Source organism: Heterocephalus glaber, unplaced genomic scaffold, assembly GCF_053883595.1.
Source record: "Heterocephalus glaber isolate CG9 unplaced genomic scaffold, H.glaber_assembly_v1.0 deba00001608, whole genome shotgun sequence".
In the NCBI taxonomy this organism is placed as follows: domain Eukaryota; kingdom Metazoa; phylum Chordata; class Mammalia; order Rodentia; family Bathyergidae; genus Heterocephalus; species Heterocephalus glaber.
Genome location: NW_028258379.1, coordinates 10,309,913 through 10,327,036, shown reverse-complemented (window position 1 = coordinate 10,327,036; position 17,124 = coordinate 10,309,913). Strand labels below are relative to the sequence as shown.

At 45.2% G+C, this 17,124-nt stretch overlaps 1 protein-coding gene and 1 pseudogene across 1 annotated transcript; both read right to left on the bottom strand.

Moving 5' to 3' along the window:
• Positions 1 to 914: 914 nt before the first annotated feature.
• LOC101697775 (sex comb on midleg-like protein 1) lies at positions 915 to 1,886 on the bottom strand. The gene has a single exon (XM_004837495.1). The coding sequence runs from the start codon at positions 1,884 to 1,886 to the stop codon at positions 915 to 917; it is 972 nt and encodes a 323-aa protein (XP_004837552.1).
• An 11,771-nt stretch (positions 1,887 to 13,657) lies between these two features.
• LOC101705959 (glomulin-like) lies at positions 13,658 to 16,258 on the bottom strand (annotated as a pseudogene).
• Between the last annotated feature and the right edge of the window lie 866 nt (positions 16,259 to 17,124).

Sequence of the window (17,124 nt, the reverse complement as noted above, 5' to 3'; positions counted from 1 at the left end):
TTAAAGTATAAAAACATCTCAGTAAGAAAAAGTTCCTCATTACCTCTGTTAATAGTGCAAAGTGCCATTTTAAATTCAAAAAGTAAAGATTTACTTGCGTGTATACTTGTTTTAGAATAAAATATAAATATGAAACAGTACCCATATGAGGAATAAACATACAATAAAAACATATCTTTTAAAAACTGGGATATACATATCCTAATAGAATGATGTGAACAATGAGTTATTTGAATGTCCAATCAAACTAAAATAGAAAATTTTAAAATAATAGGTATTTCTCTGAACAAATTATAATAAGACTCCATCCAGACTACTCTTCCAGTGTATTTCTTGCATAAAATGGTCATCCCATATATCCTACAATTTATCTGAAAACTGGTAAGAACATTTGATGAAGCTTTAAAAATGGTTTTCTCTACTAAATTTGAACAAATAAAACTATACAAAGAAGTAATAGAGAGACAAATAATTTACATGGCTATTGCTTTTGTGGAAATTGGTAGAACATGAACAGTACACTACAGTATCAGAATATCTGAGAAAGATATGATAGCCACAGATTTAACCTTAAATTCTCTTCTGAGGTAAAATTCTCTTGGATTTAATTATAGAAGTTTTCAATCCCTGGTATTTCCTCTCCCAAATCAAAAATTTTTGGTTTTGTTTTGTTTTTTGTTTTGCTGGTTGAAATATATATTTTTTGCATGAAATATATTTGTTAACTATACATAAAAAATAATAAAAACACAGAAGGAATGAACTTCCAGTTTGAATATGTTAATGCTAACATGTTAAATGGCTTTTCAAGAAGTAGACTTAACTATAACATCGTTTTGCAATTCTGGATATAACATTTTGAGAGGAACTGTCGGCAAAACAAAAACCAAGGACAAGAAAATGAATTGGTAAACTCAATCTACATTTCCGAAAACACCTTGTTTTTCTTTAAGCTTTTCAATGTAGTGGCATAGCTTCAGGGATGGCCCTTGCTTCAAACCCATATACTTAATGATTATGTCATTATTGAGCAGCAGCAGGGCTTTCCCATCAATTTCCTGTGTCCTCAGGAGCCAGGTGAGGGGGCCTGATATCTGAGGATCTGTATGGTTCAGAAACTGGATCACATCTTCCACAGACCAGTTAAAAGGGTTTTCAGGGAAGGTTTGTTTCACAGTATCAGTTTTAGATTCAATTGGAGAACTTGTAGCAAAATCAGTTGAGTATTGGAAAGATGTTCTAGGATGCTTACTGTCCGGGCACCCGGAACAGCTGCTCAAGTCCAAATTACGTTTCAGGCCGGAATATCTCTGGGTCAGAGTTGCTGAATGTGATACTGTGGAAATTTCTGCAGGCGACATGCTGTTGCTGCCAGGATACCTGGGGCTGGCAGGCGTATCAGAATATCTCACACATGTACAGTGAGTACTGCCACAGCACTGGTTAGGAACTGGTGAACCACCATAGAATGGCTCCTCCTCCTGCAGGGGTTCCTGCTCGATTTCCTGTGATTCTTCATAATCCAAAAATGCCATGTTTTCCTCACCATTATCTTCTGGTCTGCGAACTGGTGAAGTTGGGCTATAACTTTTAGAGTGAGAAAATGAAGTGAGACGATCTATTCTCTCCATTTCCTCGGCTTCAGCTCTTTCCAAATCTGAGGAGCTCTGTCTTGTGAGTTGCCTAGGAGAGTCCCAATCGTGTTTTGCTTGTGAGCACTGAATTTCTGACACCTTTCTATCAATAGCATCACACTTTTTATCTAAGAGTTGAACGGCATCATATATGACCTGACATTGGCCAATGACCACCAGAAGTTGTCTTAGGTCTTCTTTGTGGGGTATGTTCAGTTGAAACTGTTCCTGCTTATTGGCGGTGGTACACATTGTGCACCAGGAGAAATTCCACTTCCTCTGAGTTGAGCCTAAAGATCTGTAACGTTGCTGGTTATTTGTGAAATTGCTTAGTCACCTAAGAGTGACAAACCTTCTACTCCTCGTACAGCTCCTCGGAGGCCCTGGCGGCGGCGGGCGCAGCGGGGTCGCACTTAGTTTCAGTTGGTCCTGCGTGGCTTGCGCTTCCTGCTCGGGCCGGGCGCGGGCGCGGGCACCCGAGCGCCTCTCGCGCTCCGCGGCGACTCGGCCGGCGCGGCGGGGTTGTGCGCAGGAGCAGCTGCGCCACGCGCCCCGGGCGCCCGCGTTCACTGCCCGGCGGGTTGGGGCAGGATCGGCGGCTCCCTCTCCGGCCGAGTGCAGAAAGCTTTCCACTTGCGACCGAGAAACCGGCCCCCGCGACTGAGCATGCCCAGTGCGGCCGCCCTCGCGGGAGGGGCGGGGCGGCGCGCGGGTGATGCTGTTTAAGTGATGCTGTCCCCAAAGCAGAGGCTGCTGGATGGTGAGGCAGGCCAGCTTTCATCTAACCCCACAGACTGCCATGAGAGCCACTGCGTGCAGAAAGAAGCCTGAAGAAGGGTCTGGCAGAAGAGAAGGAAGCACTAATAAAAAGCAGCAGCATTCCACTGCTGCCAAGGCCAACTCTCTCTTTTTTTTAAATTCTTTTATTGGTACATTTTAGGTATACAGTACGTTTACATTTATCATTGGGTGTTTGTTCCTGTACATGATGTATCTTGGTTCTTATTTTTTCCCCATTACCTGTGCACCCTTCACCCCTCCACCGTTCGCTATTTACATAGATTTCGTTTCCATTTTTTTTCTTTTCTCATAATTTTTCCTTTCCCTTCTTTCCTTTCCCCTTCCCCTCCCACAACCCCTACACCTTTGGAGCTTTTAATACTTCAAATTATCAATTATTCATTTTAATCATTTTAATCATTTTAATCCTTATTTACACTTTCAGTTTCTCACACTAGAGAAACTACTCAGTATTTACACGTGTGTGCCCTATTTATTTCAAGGCCAACTCTCCTGAGAAGCATCTCCAAGGAAAGTCTGGCCGCGAACCAAGCCCTGGCTTTTAGACTTGGCTGCCCAAGCCTTGGTCCTGGAGGTGCATAGCTCCCTCTACACAGTGACCACAGAAATCCACCAGCACTGCCCCAGCCCAGATTTGTAAATCAACAGCCACAGCTGTACATAAAGTGAAAACGAATTCCAAAAGGGTTTGTATACCTCTACCAATTAATTTTAATGTATAGATTTCTCCCCCACCCAACCTACTTTACCAAAAAAATGTTTTTGCCTAGGTTTTCAAGGCACAATTAATGTAGTGTGGAAACCCCTGCTACACTTCACAGACTGAGTCGTTACACAACTGAGTCTCCCCTGAGGGCGGAACATTCCCTTTCAGGACCCATCCTGACCATTATAGATCTAAATCAAAACAGATGTGTACTCTAGTGGAGACGTGGTGAATGTTCACAGGAAGCACGGGTCACGGGAGGGCCATAGACATCTAAGCCAAGGCCTAAAGGATGCACAGAAGGTTGAGGACAGGCTTGTTTTCTCTTGCATAATAGTCCACAGGTATGCGGGCGAACCTGTCTAGATAGGTCGCCCCATGGCAGGCCGGGGCCCAGCTTTCTTCCATCTGACTTGGCTGTCTTCTAGAGTGTTTTCCTCATTGGCATGATCACCGCTAACTCACCAGCACCATTGTCACTTTCCAGGAAAAACTGATGTTCAGGCCAAGAACGTCTTCCTTTAGGAGTCACAACATTATTTTTGCTTACATCCCACTGGGCGGAACCTGGACATATGGCAACTCCTGGCTAAAAGGGAGACTGGGAAAGACTGTATAGCTCAGTAGCCGTGTGTCAAGCAAAACTAAAAAGAAAAATGCCAACTGGACACTGGAAGTCTTTGTTGCAGGAAGGGAAGAATGGTCTAGGGAAGACTATGGTCAAGGGGAAGGGAGACAGGACAGAACAAAGCCTTTGGAAGGGATTACTAAGCATTTCATTGACATTGTTTCATTTAAACTTCAAATTCCTACAATTAAAAGCTATTACCATTTTCATTTTACAGACGAAGACGTTGAAGCTCAGAGAGGTTAGGCAATTTGGTGAAGGTCACACAGCTGTAATGAAGCTAAGATAGTGACTTAAGTCCACCTGGATCCAGAATTGCTGGGATCTAAAGCTATCTAGAAGGGAAGAGAGGCTATGGGAAAATAATGCCAACACCAGGGCACCAGAGGGAGTGAATGAAGAGAATAGAAAGCAGTTGGGGACCTGGTAGAATATAGCAGATGAATCCAACATCTGATAAAGCTCACCATTTTTCAGTCCAAGAGAATCAAAGTTAAAAATCTGTTTTGGGGGGCCAGGGATTTAGCTCAGTGGTTCCACCACCTGCCCTGCAAGCGCAAGGACCCGAGTTCGATCCTCAGTACCAAAAAAAAAAAATCTGTTTTGGGACCAAATTATTTCTAGTAGTTGAATCTTAGAATTATGAGAAATCTTTCAAAATGCTCAGATGTGAGGAAGATCTTGACCCTCAGTTTGATCAACAGGATGGTTTTGAATGGTCATCCATGGACATCAGGTCCAACCCCACCCATAGCAGGAGCCCTCCCATGGCATGCCTGAAGGTTGCAAGTTAGCACTCACACACTCTCACTGCTGGGTACCTCCACCCCTCTCCAACCAGGGTCTCTGTCAGGTAACTCTGGGTTCTCTGAAGCCCTTTGGAGTGGTCCAGCACAGGGGGAGATGGACTGCCCACAGGTGCAGAGCTTGGATGAGACCCAAGTATTTCCTCATACACTGAATCCATCCATCCACAGACAAGTTCAGGAGGCCATGCTTCCATCCAGCCAAGGCCAAGGTAGTGTGAATTCCCATGCAGTGTTTCTCTTTGCAGGGCCACAGGAGATGGAGGCTCTGGACTGTCTGAACTCTGGCAGTGTTTCTCACCTCCACGAGTGTTAGGATGTTCATTTCTCCCTTCACCCAGAGCTACAACCTTGAAGAAAAATCACTCTAAACTTGCAATGGATTTTGCCTATGAATAATTTAGCACAGCTCCTGACTCAGGGGAAGTGTTTGACTTCTGATGCTTCTTAACCTAGAGAAGCAATAGATAGCACCCTGCCTCAGGGCTGCATCTATGTAGATTGGAAGGAATGGAAGGGAGAGAGAGGGGAGGGAAAGAAGACAGAGAAGGAGGGAGTGGCAAGAGGGAAGGAAAGATATGGAATAAATTTCCTCCTTTCATCAGTCTTGGAAGTACCCAAGGACTTTAGCTCACTGCACAACTGGAGAAAGAGCTTGGTCAGGTCGGGGCAGCTGCTCTGAGTGATGGGTCACCCTGCTTCCCAGCATTGCAACTGTTGTGGCACAGCCTGTCCACCAGCGCACAGTGAACTGAAGTAGGGACCAAAAGCAGTGTGAAGAACTCCTCCTGGATCCCCAAGGCCAGAGCCATCCTTCCTGTTATGGCTTGTATCTAGATGTTCCCCCAAAACCTCATGTGCTCATAAGTCGTGCTTTTAGGAGGTGGCTGGGTCATGGGTTTGTGATACTGGGATTAAGGGTGTTGGTACTGGATTAGTCCACTAACTGGTTTAGCATAATTCTGGGTGTGGAGAATGGGAAATCCCACCCTGGGTGTGGGTGGCACCATCCAATAGGCTTGTAGCCTGGATGCAATAAAAGTGCAGAAGGCTTGCTGGGTTTTGCCAGCCATGCCATGGACTGTTTCTCCTCTGCAATGTTCCTCTGCCATGCTACCCTGCCTTGGAGCCATCCAATGGTGGACTGAAACCTCTACAAACTGTGAGCTACAATAAACCTTTTCTCCTTTAACTTGTGGGTGTCATGTATGTTGTCTAGGCAATGAGAAAGTAACAAGATACTCCCACTTTGCCTCAGCATTATTTCAGGACTGGAAGAGACTAAAGGAGATTGATGAGTTGGAGGTGGAAAGTTCCAGACCCAGGTCTGCCTTTCGTGATGGTAGGACCTTAGGGAGGTCACCCCTGTGTGATGTGAGTGAGGTGAGGATGGGATAACAGGATTGGACCAGAGACCTTGCATCATCCCATCCCATCGCAGACCAGGTAAAAGCAAACTGTTTATTACTGAAGCTTTTCCGTCCTGATGGACCAGGCTGCCCCAGATGAGGGATGCTTTAATACAGATTGGAGGCTTACCTAAGTAGGCTGTTTCTTTTCTGCTGAATTCCACACCTCCTTAGCACTCCCATCATAAGGAAGGAGAGTGCAAGGAGGTACATGCCAAAGAAAAATAAGCACGACTTCTGCCTGACACCCAGGCACCCCAAGTCCAAGGCACCCACCTCATGATCACACAGTGAGGGGAGTCCCAGGACAGGGACTCTGAAGAGCTGAGGAGGTAACCCCCACCCCAGCCCACATGGCCCTAGAGTGTCACCTCTGACCAGTCACTTAGATCAATTCCTCCTAGCATCCTTCTTCTACTTAAGGATGGGGGAAGAGGTGAGCAGGACTAGGAGTGAATGGGATTTCAAGGTTCTCACGGGACCAGCACTCTCTGGCCTTTGCATCCTCATCTTTAAAATGGAAACTGTAAAAGGAATAGCCCTGCTACCTCAAGAGGTGAGGGGCAATACAGACTATGGAGGTAAACAAATTCATCAATAGGAAGGAGCCTCCCAGTAGCATGTTCTGGCTGCTCCAGAATCCTTGAGGTACACACTGTTGAAACAATCTGGCTTTGTCACTTTCCTGTCACTGAGACAGAATAGCCAACACTTACAACCTAAAGGAGAAGAGGTTTATTTCTGTTCATGGTTTTTAGAGGATTCAGTCCCTAGTCGCTGGCTCCAAGGCCAAAAGGGCATGGTGGAAGGGTGTGGCAAAGGACAGCTGTTCATCCTATGGCAGCCAGAGAAAGACAGGGAGAAGGGAGGAGCCCCAGAGGGAGATGTGACCTCTGTTACAGCTTGTATCTAGATGTCCTTATGTGCTCACAGGTGGGCCTTTTGGGAGGTGACTAGATCATGAGTATGTCTGGCTTAGTCTACTCACGGGTTTATAGCCGGGTGTGATGTTGGGAGGTGAAGCCTGGTGGGAAGAGGTGGGTCACTGTGATGGGTTGCTGCTTCCTGCCTACCATGCCATGGACTGTGTATCAGTCAGTGCCTACTAGAGAAAACAGATTTAATACAAGATACATAAATAAACCAGAATTTACAGATTGGCTTACAATGGCTGCCTACAGAGTCAGGAGAGGAAGAGTACAGAGGGTCTGTCTGCACACCGGGGATCCAAAGGATCCAGTCAAAGGCCTGGAGCTCAGCGTAGTGTCCTGGGTGAGTCTGTATCAGGAGGCCAAAGGGTCTGCACAAGAAGGCTGAAGGGTCAGTGTTGGGGGCTGAAAAGCCTGTGCTGGAAGCTAGGAGATGACACCCAAGGTGAAAACGAAAACGGGAACTCCTCTGAAGAGAACTGAAGCAAGCCTACTTTCTTCATTTCCTTTTATACCATTCTGGCAATAATCCTCCCTAGTATGGGTCCTCCATGCCCAGAACTATGCTGAGCCAATTCAGTTGGGTGTTACTTACTCAAGTTGACACAATCAAGCAACCAGCACAGACTATTTCTCCTCTGCGATGCCCCTCTGCCATGCCACCCTGCCTTGGAACCAGCCAACTATGGACTGAAACCTCTACAAACTGTGAGCCAAAATAAACCTCTCTTGTAGATGTCAGATATTATATCTCAATGATGAGAAAGTAACTAAGATATCCTCCGAAAGCACACACCAGTGACACATCTCTTTCAACCAGGCCCCACTTCCTAACAGCACATTTAGCTATGATCCACAGATGGCTCAATCCACTGATGAGTGTAGCAGCCTCAAATCCAATATCTTCAGAAAGCCTGAGGCTGTGGGGGAGCATTCCAGATCTAAACCACAGCACAGTCCCAGCCTGCATGCCACCCAAATGCTACTGAGAGCAAAGGACACTCCTGAGACATCCTGAGGGAGCAGTTGATAATCAACAATCAGCGTAACTGATTTAGTACCGCAGCCTCTGCCACTGGGTACCTGGCATTCTCTGTACTTTGGTGTGTTCAGCACGACTCCCAGCCCAACCCTTGATTCTGCAGTTCCCAAAACCTTCTGATCTGCCCTGGGAAAGAGGTTCCTGCCAGCCTGCCCCTGAGTCTAGTATGCTAATGAAGTCTTTACCCGGAAGAGCGCCCCTTCATTTATTTACACAGAGCACACATCCTTCTGAAATGGCACAAATCCACTCGGGCAAGATCCCCTTGTAAAAAAGAATGGAACCAGAGGGTGCTGGGCATCCCCTATTGCTCTATTAATTCCTAGATTCCAGGCTCTTGTTTGTCTAGTAAGTGAGGTGGGACAGGTGGCAGCTCTCTGCAGGAGGCTGTGCTTGGGGAGAAGCCACTAGGGAGGGGGAGGGGCAGGGAAGACGGAGATGAGGGGCGGATTGAGATTGAACCCAGGGCCTTCACATTGAGCTACATCCCCATCCCACCCCCGGCCCCCACCACCAGCCCTGCTGCCCCTCTGTTTTTGAGTCTCCTTAAATCTCTAAAGTGCTCTGGTTGGTCTCGAACTTGTGATCCTCGTGCTTGAGGCTCCCAGAGTGCTGGGATTACAGGCGTGCATCATTTGGCCCTGCTGCGCCTGTAGTTAGACCTTAGTGACAGAGGTGGAGTTTGGGGGACTCCAGGTCTCCCTCAGTTCCCCTGGCCTCTCCCCTGCCTTACGGTTAGGTTCCGCCAGGGGGCGCCAAGCACACTTCCTCAGGATTCCCCGGGAGCCCTGGGCAGGTCCAGCTGGGTCACAGAGATCCTTTCTTCAGTAGCTGAATAGATCTTCCTGTACTCAGTGGGGTGCCACCTCTCAGAATTACCAAGCGGGGTTAGAAAAACAATTACACTTTAGCTGTTGCATTGCGCGGTTATGATTGCTTGAGGAGCTCTGCCTCTCCTGGCCCGGCTTCTCCACCCACGAACAGAATGGCTCATGGGCTCAGAGCCTCGCACTCCTGTGCTGGTGGAACCGACTCACTGTGGCACGGCGAGAAGGCCCATCTGAAGAGGCCACCGCGAAACAGCAATTCAGGAGAAGATAGGAGGGGAAGGGAACTTTCTCCTGGGAGGGCTGGGTGTCAGTATGGGCCAAGCTACTGCGGAGTTTGAAACTACGTCCAATGTTCTAATATAACTTAAAATAATAATCATTACAATAACAATGATTAGTATTTATATCATTTCATGTTTTGTCATTCAAATCACAAGTAGTAAAGCTTAATAATCTTCGTGGCTAGGATGTGAGCTAAAAAAATGTTGAAGGATGAGGATGTAGCTCAGTGGTAGAGTGCTTGCCTAGCACGCGTGAGGCTCTGGGTTCCATCCCCAGCCCCACAAAATTAAATTAAATCAAAAAGTTGAGAATCAGGCTGCTCTAAATACTGGGCTTTGTCTTTCTTTGGCTATTAGCAAGAATGGGACTCATCCACAGGCGTACATCATTCAAGACCACCCCATCAGGCTGTTGCCATGACAACCATTGCCAACCCAGCCTTCAGGAAGCAGCAGCTGGAGTTGAAAAAAAAAAAAAAAAGGCTTCGGTCCTGCTGTTGCTCAACAATAGCAGTCCCATGATGCAATCATCTGCCCTGGCAGGTTGCAAATTGCATACATGCATGCACGTGTAAACATACACACCACACTGGTGGATTACATGGGCAATTATAGAAGCCCATTCTCTCACAACAGTGATTCACCCAAGGGGTGGGCATATCACCTGATAATGAATGCCAGGGCCCTGAAGAAAGCAGCTCTCTGCTCCCTCTGGGAGCCACACTGGGGCTGCCCTCGGCCGTGTCCTCCTCAAATGTTTGCAGTGGGACAGAGCAAGGTCACCACGCGAAAAAGCAAAGGCAAGCAGAGAATCAGCTTTCTTCTGATTGAGCCCAAAGTTAGAAGCCCTGAGCTAACACTTGGATTCCGAGTCCCTCCCAGCTTTGGGAGCCACTATGCTCTGTCACCACAGCCTGAAGTGCTATTCCCAGGTGGAATCTTCTCAGCTCCCATCCACCTGTGGCTACACGTGAAGAAATTGCATCACCTCTCTGGGCTTGAACGTTAGGAGCTTGCTATCAACTTCTTCACACCAGGAGCTGCTAGGGCAGCAAGGGGAACTGGCCAAAAGCTGAACGTCAGGACCAGGTTAAAGGATCCAGGAATGCCTGGAATGTTCCCTTTGAGAGCTCTCAACAGTGCGGTGTCTATAAAGTGTGACAACACACAGAGGCCTCCCCAGCTTCAGCTCCCCAGACCCTCAGATCCTCAAGAGAACCTGTGAGGTGTTACAGCCACATTTACATTTGATGACTCTGGTGCCCAGAAGTGTTAAGTACTTTGCCTAAGTCACACAGCACATAGTTGGCAAAACCAAACCCATACCCAGGCTACTTCAGCACCATTGCTCTGTTGTACATCCTGAAAATGCTCTTCTACCCTCAGGTATCTCAAGTGGAGATTCATGATTCAGCGTAAGTACCACTGGCTCCCTTAACCCTATAGGGCCAATTTCCACAAGCATCTTCCTATTTGATGGTGTGTCTGATATTCAAGAGAGTATTCAAAAGAGTCTGTAAAGGACAGGCAGGTGGGAGGTTTTGTTTTCTTTTGGGGAGTTCCTGGGCTACTGGGACTCTTCTACCTCCAGTTGTTTGCAGTGTGTACCATGTACCATGTTCATATTCATCAACAAAGCTCAGCCCGACTACATTTCCCAAACTCCTCTGCAAGTAGATGTGGGCAAATGTCAGCCAATGAAATGAAAACGGAGGTGCTCTGGGCCACTTCCAGACACAATGAAAAGCAGAAGTCTTCATGGGCGACTGAAGACTGCCACCCCACGACAACCTTGGAAGCCTCAGGTTGATAAAAGGAAATAGCTGTCACCTAGGTCCCTGAGTGACATGCAAAGGATTGCACAAACTACCAAGTGTTGTCTGATTTGTGCACTGCTGTAACCCCTGAACCCTAGCAGTGCTTGGCACATGCTGTATGTCACCTACCTTAACAGGTCATTGAGCATATGGTACACTATTATTTTATGTATGGCTAAGAAATAAAAATGCTGCAAATAAGGTATGATACTGTGTCTTCGAAATTTTCTTTCATATTATTCAAAAGAGCTTTTATATATTTGGTTAATCATAGATTCCTATCATAAATCACTCTTATACATAATAAAATAGAAAATAGAAGTGAAATAAGTTGGCTAAGGTATGTCTAGAACTTCTCATTCAAAATCCAACTCCTCTCTCAGACTCAGAGTTCACAACGGCCATCTATTTTTCACAATGCTATCATCCTCGGTGGAATCATGAGGGTTGGTAATGAAGCATTTCTCAAAAAAACCCATAAAACAATGAAGGGGCACATGTGCTGGGCTCTTGCCAGCCTGACAATTATGTGGCTTTAGCTTATTTCGACTCCCCTGTCACCATGCTGCCAAACATGTCTGATTCACGCCTCCTCCGAAGCCATGTGATGCTTCTGGGTTAAGAGCGAGTGTTTGAGGATTTGTTTTCCCAAGCTATTGTCACACACTGTGCGACCCCCACCCCAGTACTGGGGATTGAACCCAGGGCCTTCATATTTATCTACAGCCCCAGCCCCCCACCCCCTTTTCTGAGGCAGGGTCTCCCTAAGTTGCCCAGGCTAGCCCAGAGCCTGCCACCCCCACCTCTGTTCCTCAGTAGCTGGGATTATGGGCATGTGCCACCTAGCCCCACCAATTCTGCAAGTTTTGATGCTGGAACTTTTGACGTTTGGTACAGGTAATGACAACCTCACCAAAGCTGCCACATAGCCAAGAGCAATTGTGAGATGCTGTTAATTTAAGATATATCTCAATTTCAGAGATTCTGAATTGTAAAAAAAAGTATCAGAATTTTTAAAAATACAGTTGTAGGCTCTTCAGAAATATTTGTTGAAGGAATAAATTGATAAACTCAGCAATTGATGAATTTTAGTCTATAACTGAAAAATGTTTTGACTTTAGGGACGGTCCTTCAGATTTTAGAAATCATACAAGCACTAAGATGACTATTGATTAGACTGCTTTTGTTTGCAAATAACAGAAAATCCAGTTAATAGGGCCTAAGAAGCTGGGAGTGGTGGTGCATGCCTGGGCAGCTGCAGCAGGAGGATCACAAGTTCAAGCCCAACCTGGGCAATTTAGCAATTCAGTGAGACCCTGTCTCAAAATAAAAATAAAAAAATTTAAAAGGGCTGAATGTTCAAGACCAGAGAGTTAAGGCCTAATTGGCCTCCTCTGTGAGCACACAAGAGAAAGGCTGCATTCAAGGGTGACTGCATATTAGGTAAAAGTTAAGGCATCTGAGGTTGTTGTTTACCAGAGAATGTACTAAGGATATTGGAAGCCAGATGAATCTTGTGTTACTTTGATTGCTCATGCTTGTGTTCGGGTGAATAAAGGTGAGGTGAGCCAAAGGCTGGAGGCTTCTCTGCCTACTAGAGGCAGGAGCCCCCTGGCTGCCCGTGTGTTAAGCTGACTCTGTGTTTTTTGTCACTCATCCTCGTTTATCCCTAGGTCAGGGAGAACAAAGCAGCGGGTTTAGGTCCTGGAACAAGACTGGCTGGGTGGGATTGGCTACAGGTGGCACCCCAATATGGCACTCAGGGCCGAGCTCGGCCACAGCTGGCAATGCAGCTCAGTGTGAACACTCTGACTTCAGTACCCAACAAACAAAAAAAAGGTCTAAAGAATAAGGAAAGTTAAAGTAAATTATCTCATGTAACAAGAAGGCCTCCCTACTTCAGTGATTCAACACTTTAGTAAAGACCAAGACTCCTTGCCATCTGTCTGCTTGGCCATCCTAGATATGCTGGCTTGGTCCTCAGCCCAGTCGTCCTCGTGGTCCCAAATTGGCTGCCTTAGTTCTAGTGCCCTATCTCGACACAGGAAAGCCAGTGGAGATAAAGGAATTGAATTAACTCTCTGACCTTTATTTATTCATTCATTTTTGTATTAAGCATTGAACCCAGAGCCTTCACAGTGAGCTCCATCCCAAGATCATTTTGTTTTTTTATTTGGAGAACAAATTGCCCAGGCTGTCCCCCAGCCTCCTGAGTACAGAATCTGGGATTAGTGGTGTGTGCCACCATACCCTGACTCTTTTTTAAAATGGGGGAAGAAAACCCCCTACCGCAGATGTCCTCCAGCAGACTTCTCATCTTGAAGGTCACATATCTACCCCTAAAGAATCTCTGGCTGAGAGGTATAATTGTCATGATTGGGTTAGATCAATTAGGATTTATTCCCTGAATTTGGTCCTCTGGGGGTGGATGCCTGGGAGGAAGCCCAAGTCCTTTTTCAAAGGAAGAATTAGTGAACGATGAGGGGTATGCAGGGCTCGAAGATGTTTGAACAAAGTGGTTTTCAGTATCACTCCCCATGTGTACATATTGTATTGTTGGAGAAAACATTTTGAGTCTCAGCGTTCACTCCATGGCCTGCATCACTGATGACCAGTCAATATAAATCCAATCCTCAGTGGTCTCACGGCAGGCATTACTGGTCAGCCAACTTGCACATTTTCTCAACTCCTTTTCCTCTTGCTACCAAGACCTCCCTCTCCCCTCTCCCCTCTCCCCTGGAATTGAACCCAGGGCTTTCACACTGAGCTATATCTTCAGCCTTTAAAAAAATTTTTTTTATTAATTTTTATTTAGGAAGTAGAACTTTTACTTTATTCCAACATTTTCTTCAGAGGTAGACTTTGTTTTTATTTCAATGAGTTCTTCTGAAAAAAATCAAACCCCCTAGATTCAAAGACCCAATTCAAAAATGGGCATCTGAAATGAATAGACATTTCTCAGACAAAGAAGTAAAAGCAGCAAATAAATATACGAAAAAATGTTCAACATCACTGGTCATTCGAGAGACGTAGATGAAAACAACACTGAGATTCCACCTCGCCCCAGAAAGAATGGCTGCTATTAAGAAATCATCTAATGAGTTCTTCTACTTGAGCTAGAACACTTTCAATCAAATCAAATGTGAAAAGAGCTGAATGTAGGACCTTAAGCTGGATTTCAGGAGGCGTATTGGGGATCTCTTCTCTACCCATTGTTACAGAACAAAGGTTACAGAACAAAAGTTCTTAGAGTTTTGAACTTGGTTATTTTCTTGGCTATTTTTAATTTCTGCTTCATAGTGTGCTTTTGACATATTAAGTCCTGTATGAAGTGGCTTTAAGAAATTATTCTCAATCTTTCCAAGTTCTGTCCACAATCCAGTTTGATTGTCATTTTCATTATCTTTGATAACCCAATACCTCAATAAATTTAATGCAGCCATAATCCTACCTGAGTTTTGTAGTAAATCTGTTTCAACACCCTCTGGGAGAAACAGTACCAAATCTAAAAGAGAAATCAGCTGTGGTCCTGTAAACCATTTGTTAGATGTTTTCTTAAATGACATATCAATTTGATTTTTGATATTTTGAATAATAAAGGCCTCCACACCTGAGTGATTACTTGTATTCAACAAGCACTTAAATAATGTATATTTGCCTTGTGAATCCAACTTGTTAATATACAACTGAAGCATGGCTAACCCTTTTTTTCTCAATGTCTCAATGGGGCAAAGTGTCATTACTTTGACTAAGCTCTGAGGTACAGTAAGGAAACTCTTGATTTCTAAGTACTGGTAAAGTAGACTGTTATCTTCTGTTCTCAATAAACCATTCTTCAGTAGTTCCAATCCTTTGGACAAAACAGACTCTTCTATTCTTTGCAAAAAGACTTCAATATGCCCCATATTAAACTGCAAAATGTATGAAGGGCTTAAAACCACTGGCAGCTGATCAATTTTGATGCCCTGAACAAATACTAGATATGCCAGAGAGGCCATAGAGTCTGGTAATTATTTGTCTTCTTCTTCCTCAAATTCAAGGTAATTCCATATCCTCTTTTTCCTTCCATGATTAAAAATAATTTTTGGAAAAGGGTATCCAATTGCTAATAAAAATCTATTATTTCAGTTGCAAAACACCTTAAGGGATCATTTCCTGCTTCTTCAAATTGTTCAAGGAATTGTGCTGTCAGTAAAGGGTATTTCAAGCTTTTAAAACAAAATTTCAGTAATTCATCCTTTAATTTTTTGTTTTCATTTTCCTTGTTTTCTTTATCATCAATGACTTCTTCCACAAAAGATGTACTGAACTCTATTAAGGCCTTGCAACACTGACAAAGGCCATAGCCATCTGTTTGTATTTGTTCTTTTGAGTAAGGAACAGGAAGAAGAGACAGTTGACTCCAAAGGGTAGATAATGCTAATCCAACTGAATATGCCTTGTTAGGAAGTTTCTGAATCACTGTTTGTAATGGCTGAAGTAAAAGAAGAATAATTTGGGATAACTGTTTTCCAGAGGGCTCTTCAATCAGTTCGAGCAAACCCAACAATAATTCCTTTGGATTACATAACTTTACCAGTAAATCAAGACCTAGAGAATATTTTTTTTTCTTTTATCATTCCTTAAAAAGCACCGAACAACAGGACCAACAAGGTTCCAGCCATGGTTTTGATGATGACCTTATTCTTTTCATTTTGAATAATTTCTAATAACTGATCTACGTGCCCTTCTTCTATGCGTTTTTGGCCTGCTAACTGAAATAGGCCAAAATCTTCTTCTTCAAAGTCATGCTCTTCTAAGATTTGACATTTCTTTATTATGGACTGGAGTTCTTCCACAGCCATTCCTAATTATTTTTCCAAGTTTTGATTCTGAAATACCTAGTGCGCTGGAGAGCTGCATCCAGGGGAAGCCATTCTCCCAATTCCTGCTCCTAGGTGATCCGGCCGTCGACCCTCAGCGCTGCTCTCTGCATGGCTCCCCGCCAACCGTGAGCCAAGACGCCCTGGACTTCTTGGCATCTACTTACCCGCCAGACCTCGCGGCCCTCTAAAAAAAAAAAATATTTTTGAGACAGAGTCTCACTAAGGTGCTCAGGCTGAACATCACAATACCCTGAATATGACCTGGGAGAGTGTTATTGTCACTGCCGCCTCCAAATTGTGGAACTCAGAATTCCTAACGTGACCATGGCATGACATCCTGGCATCAGGTGTGGGTTGCCAGTGTCGATCCATGTACTGAAAGTAAGGAAGCTGGGCGTGGTGGCACACGCCGTGACCCCAGCACTTGGGAAGTGAAGCAGAAGAATTACTGAGAGTTCAAGGCTAAAAACCACAAAAAACCGAAAACTAAGAAAGACCTCCTTTACTTTTTTTTTTTTTTAAGAGAAGAAAGCCATTCAAGAAAGCATCCAGCCAGGTGGTGCACTCAGTGATCTCAGCTACTGGGGAGGCTGAGAGAGGAAGATTGAAAATTCAAGTCCAGCCTGGGTAATTTAGTGAGACTCTGTCTTGAAATAAAGGGTTAAAGATGTGGGAATGTAGCTGCTGGTTCAATCCCCTATACTGGGGGCGGGGGGAGGACAACCATACAAGTTGAGCCCCTGTCCTCTAAGGAGGCCCCCGTGTGCCCCCAGGAGCCTGCCCCTCTCTGAGGACCACTGGGGTGAACCCACAGTGCCTGCTGCTGCAGCCACTTAGATGGGCAGGTGCTCTGCTGTGGACGCCACATGCAGGAAGGTAAAGATGTTACAGAGGAGAAGTACAGAAGACATTCAATAATGCATCACAAGGGGCTGGGGATTTAGCTCAGTGGTTTCGCTGCCTGCTGCGCAAGTGCAAGGACCCGAGTTCGATCCCCGGTACCAAAAAACCCCACAAAAAACAACAAAAAAACCCCTTAATAATGCATCACAGTGTGAGTGCTACTGACTCCAGGAAACAAAAGCGAAAAGACCACTGCCATTCATTTCTCAGAAAGGTGACACCAGTCCAAACCAAGCTCTCCAGGGTGGAAAGGCCAGCATCAGAATTAAGGGAGGCTCAGTGAGTACCACAGCCACATGCTCCATGACAATGTTTCTGTCAATGATGGACCACATGGACAAGTGCCTAAGAGGAGAGGACGTGGTAGCCATCTTGGTCTGCGTAAGGACGTTGCCACTTGCACACGACAAGGTCACCTAACTGCCATCATTAAGCAGTGTGTGACTGTCATCGCTCATCCTCCTCTTACAAAC

Excerpts from the sequence above, each read along its gene's own strand:
- LOC101697775 (XM_004837495.1), bottom strand. The coding sequence starts at position 1,886 with ATGTGTACCACCGCCAATAAGCAGGAACAGTTTCAACTGAACATACCC.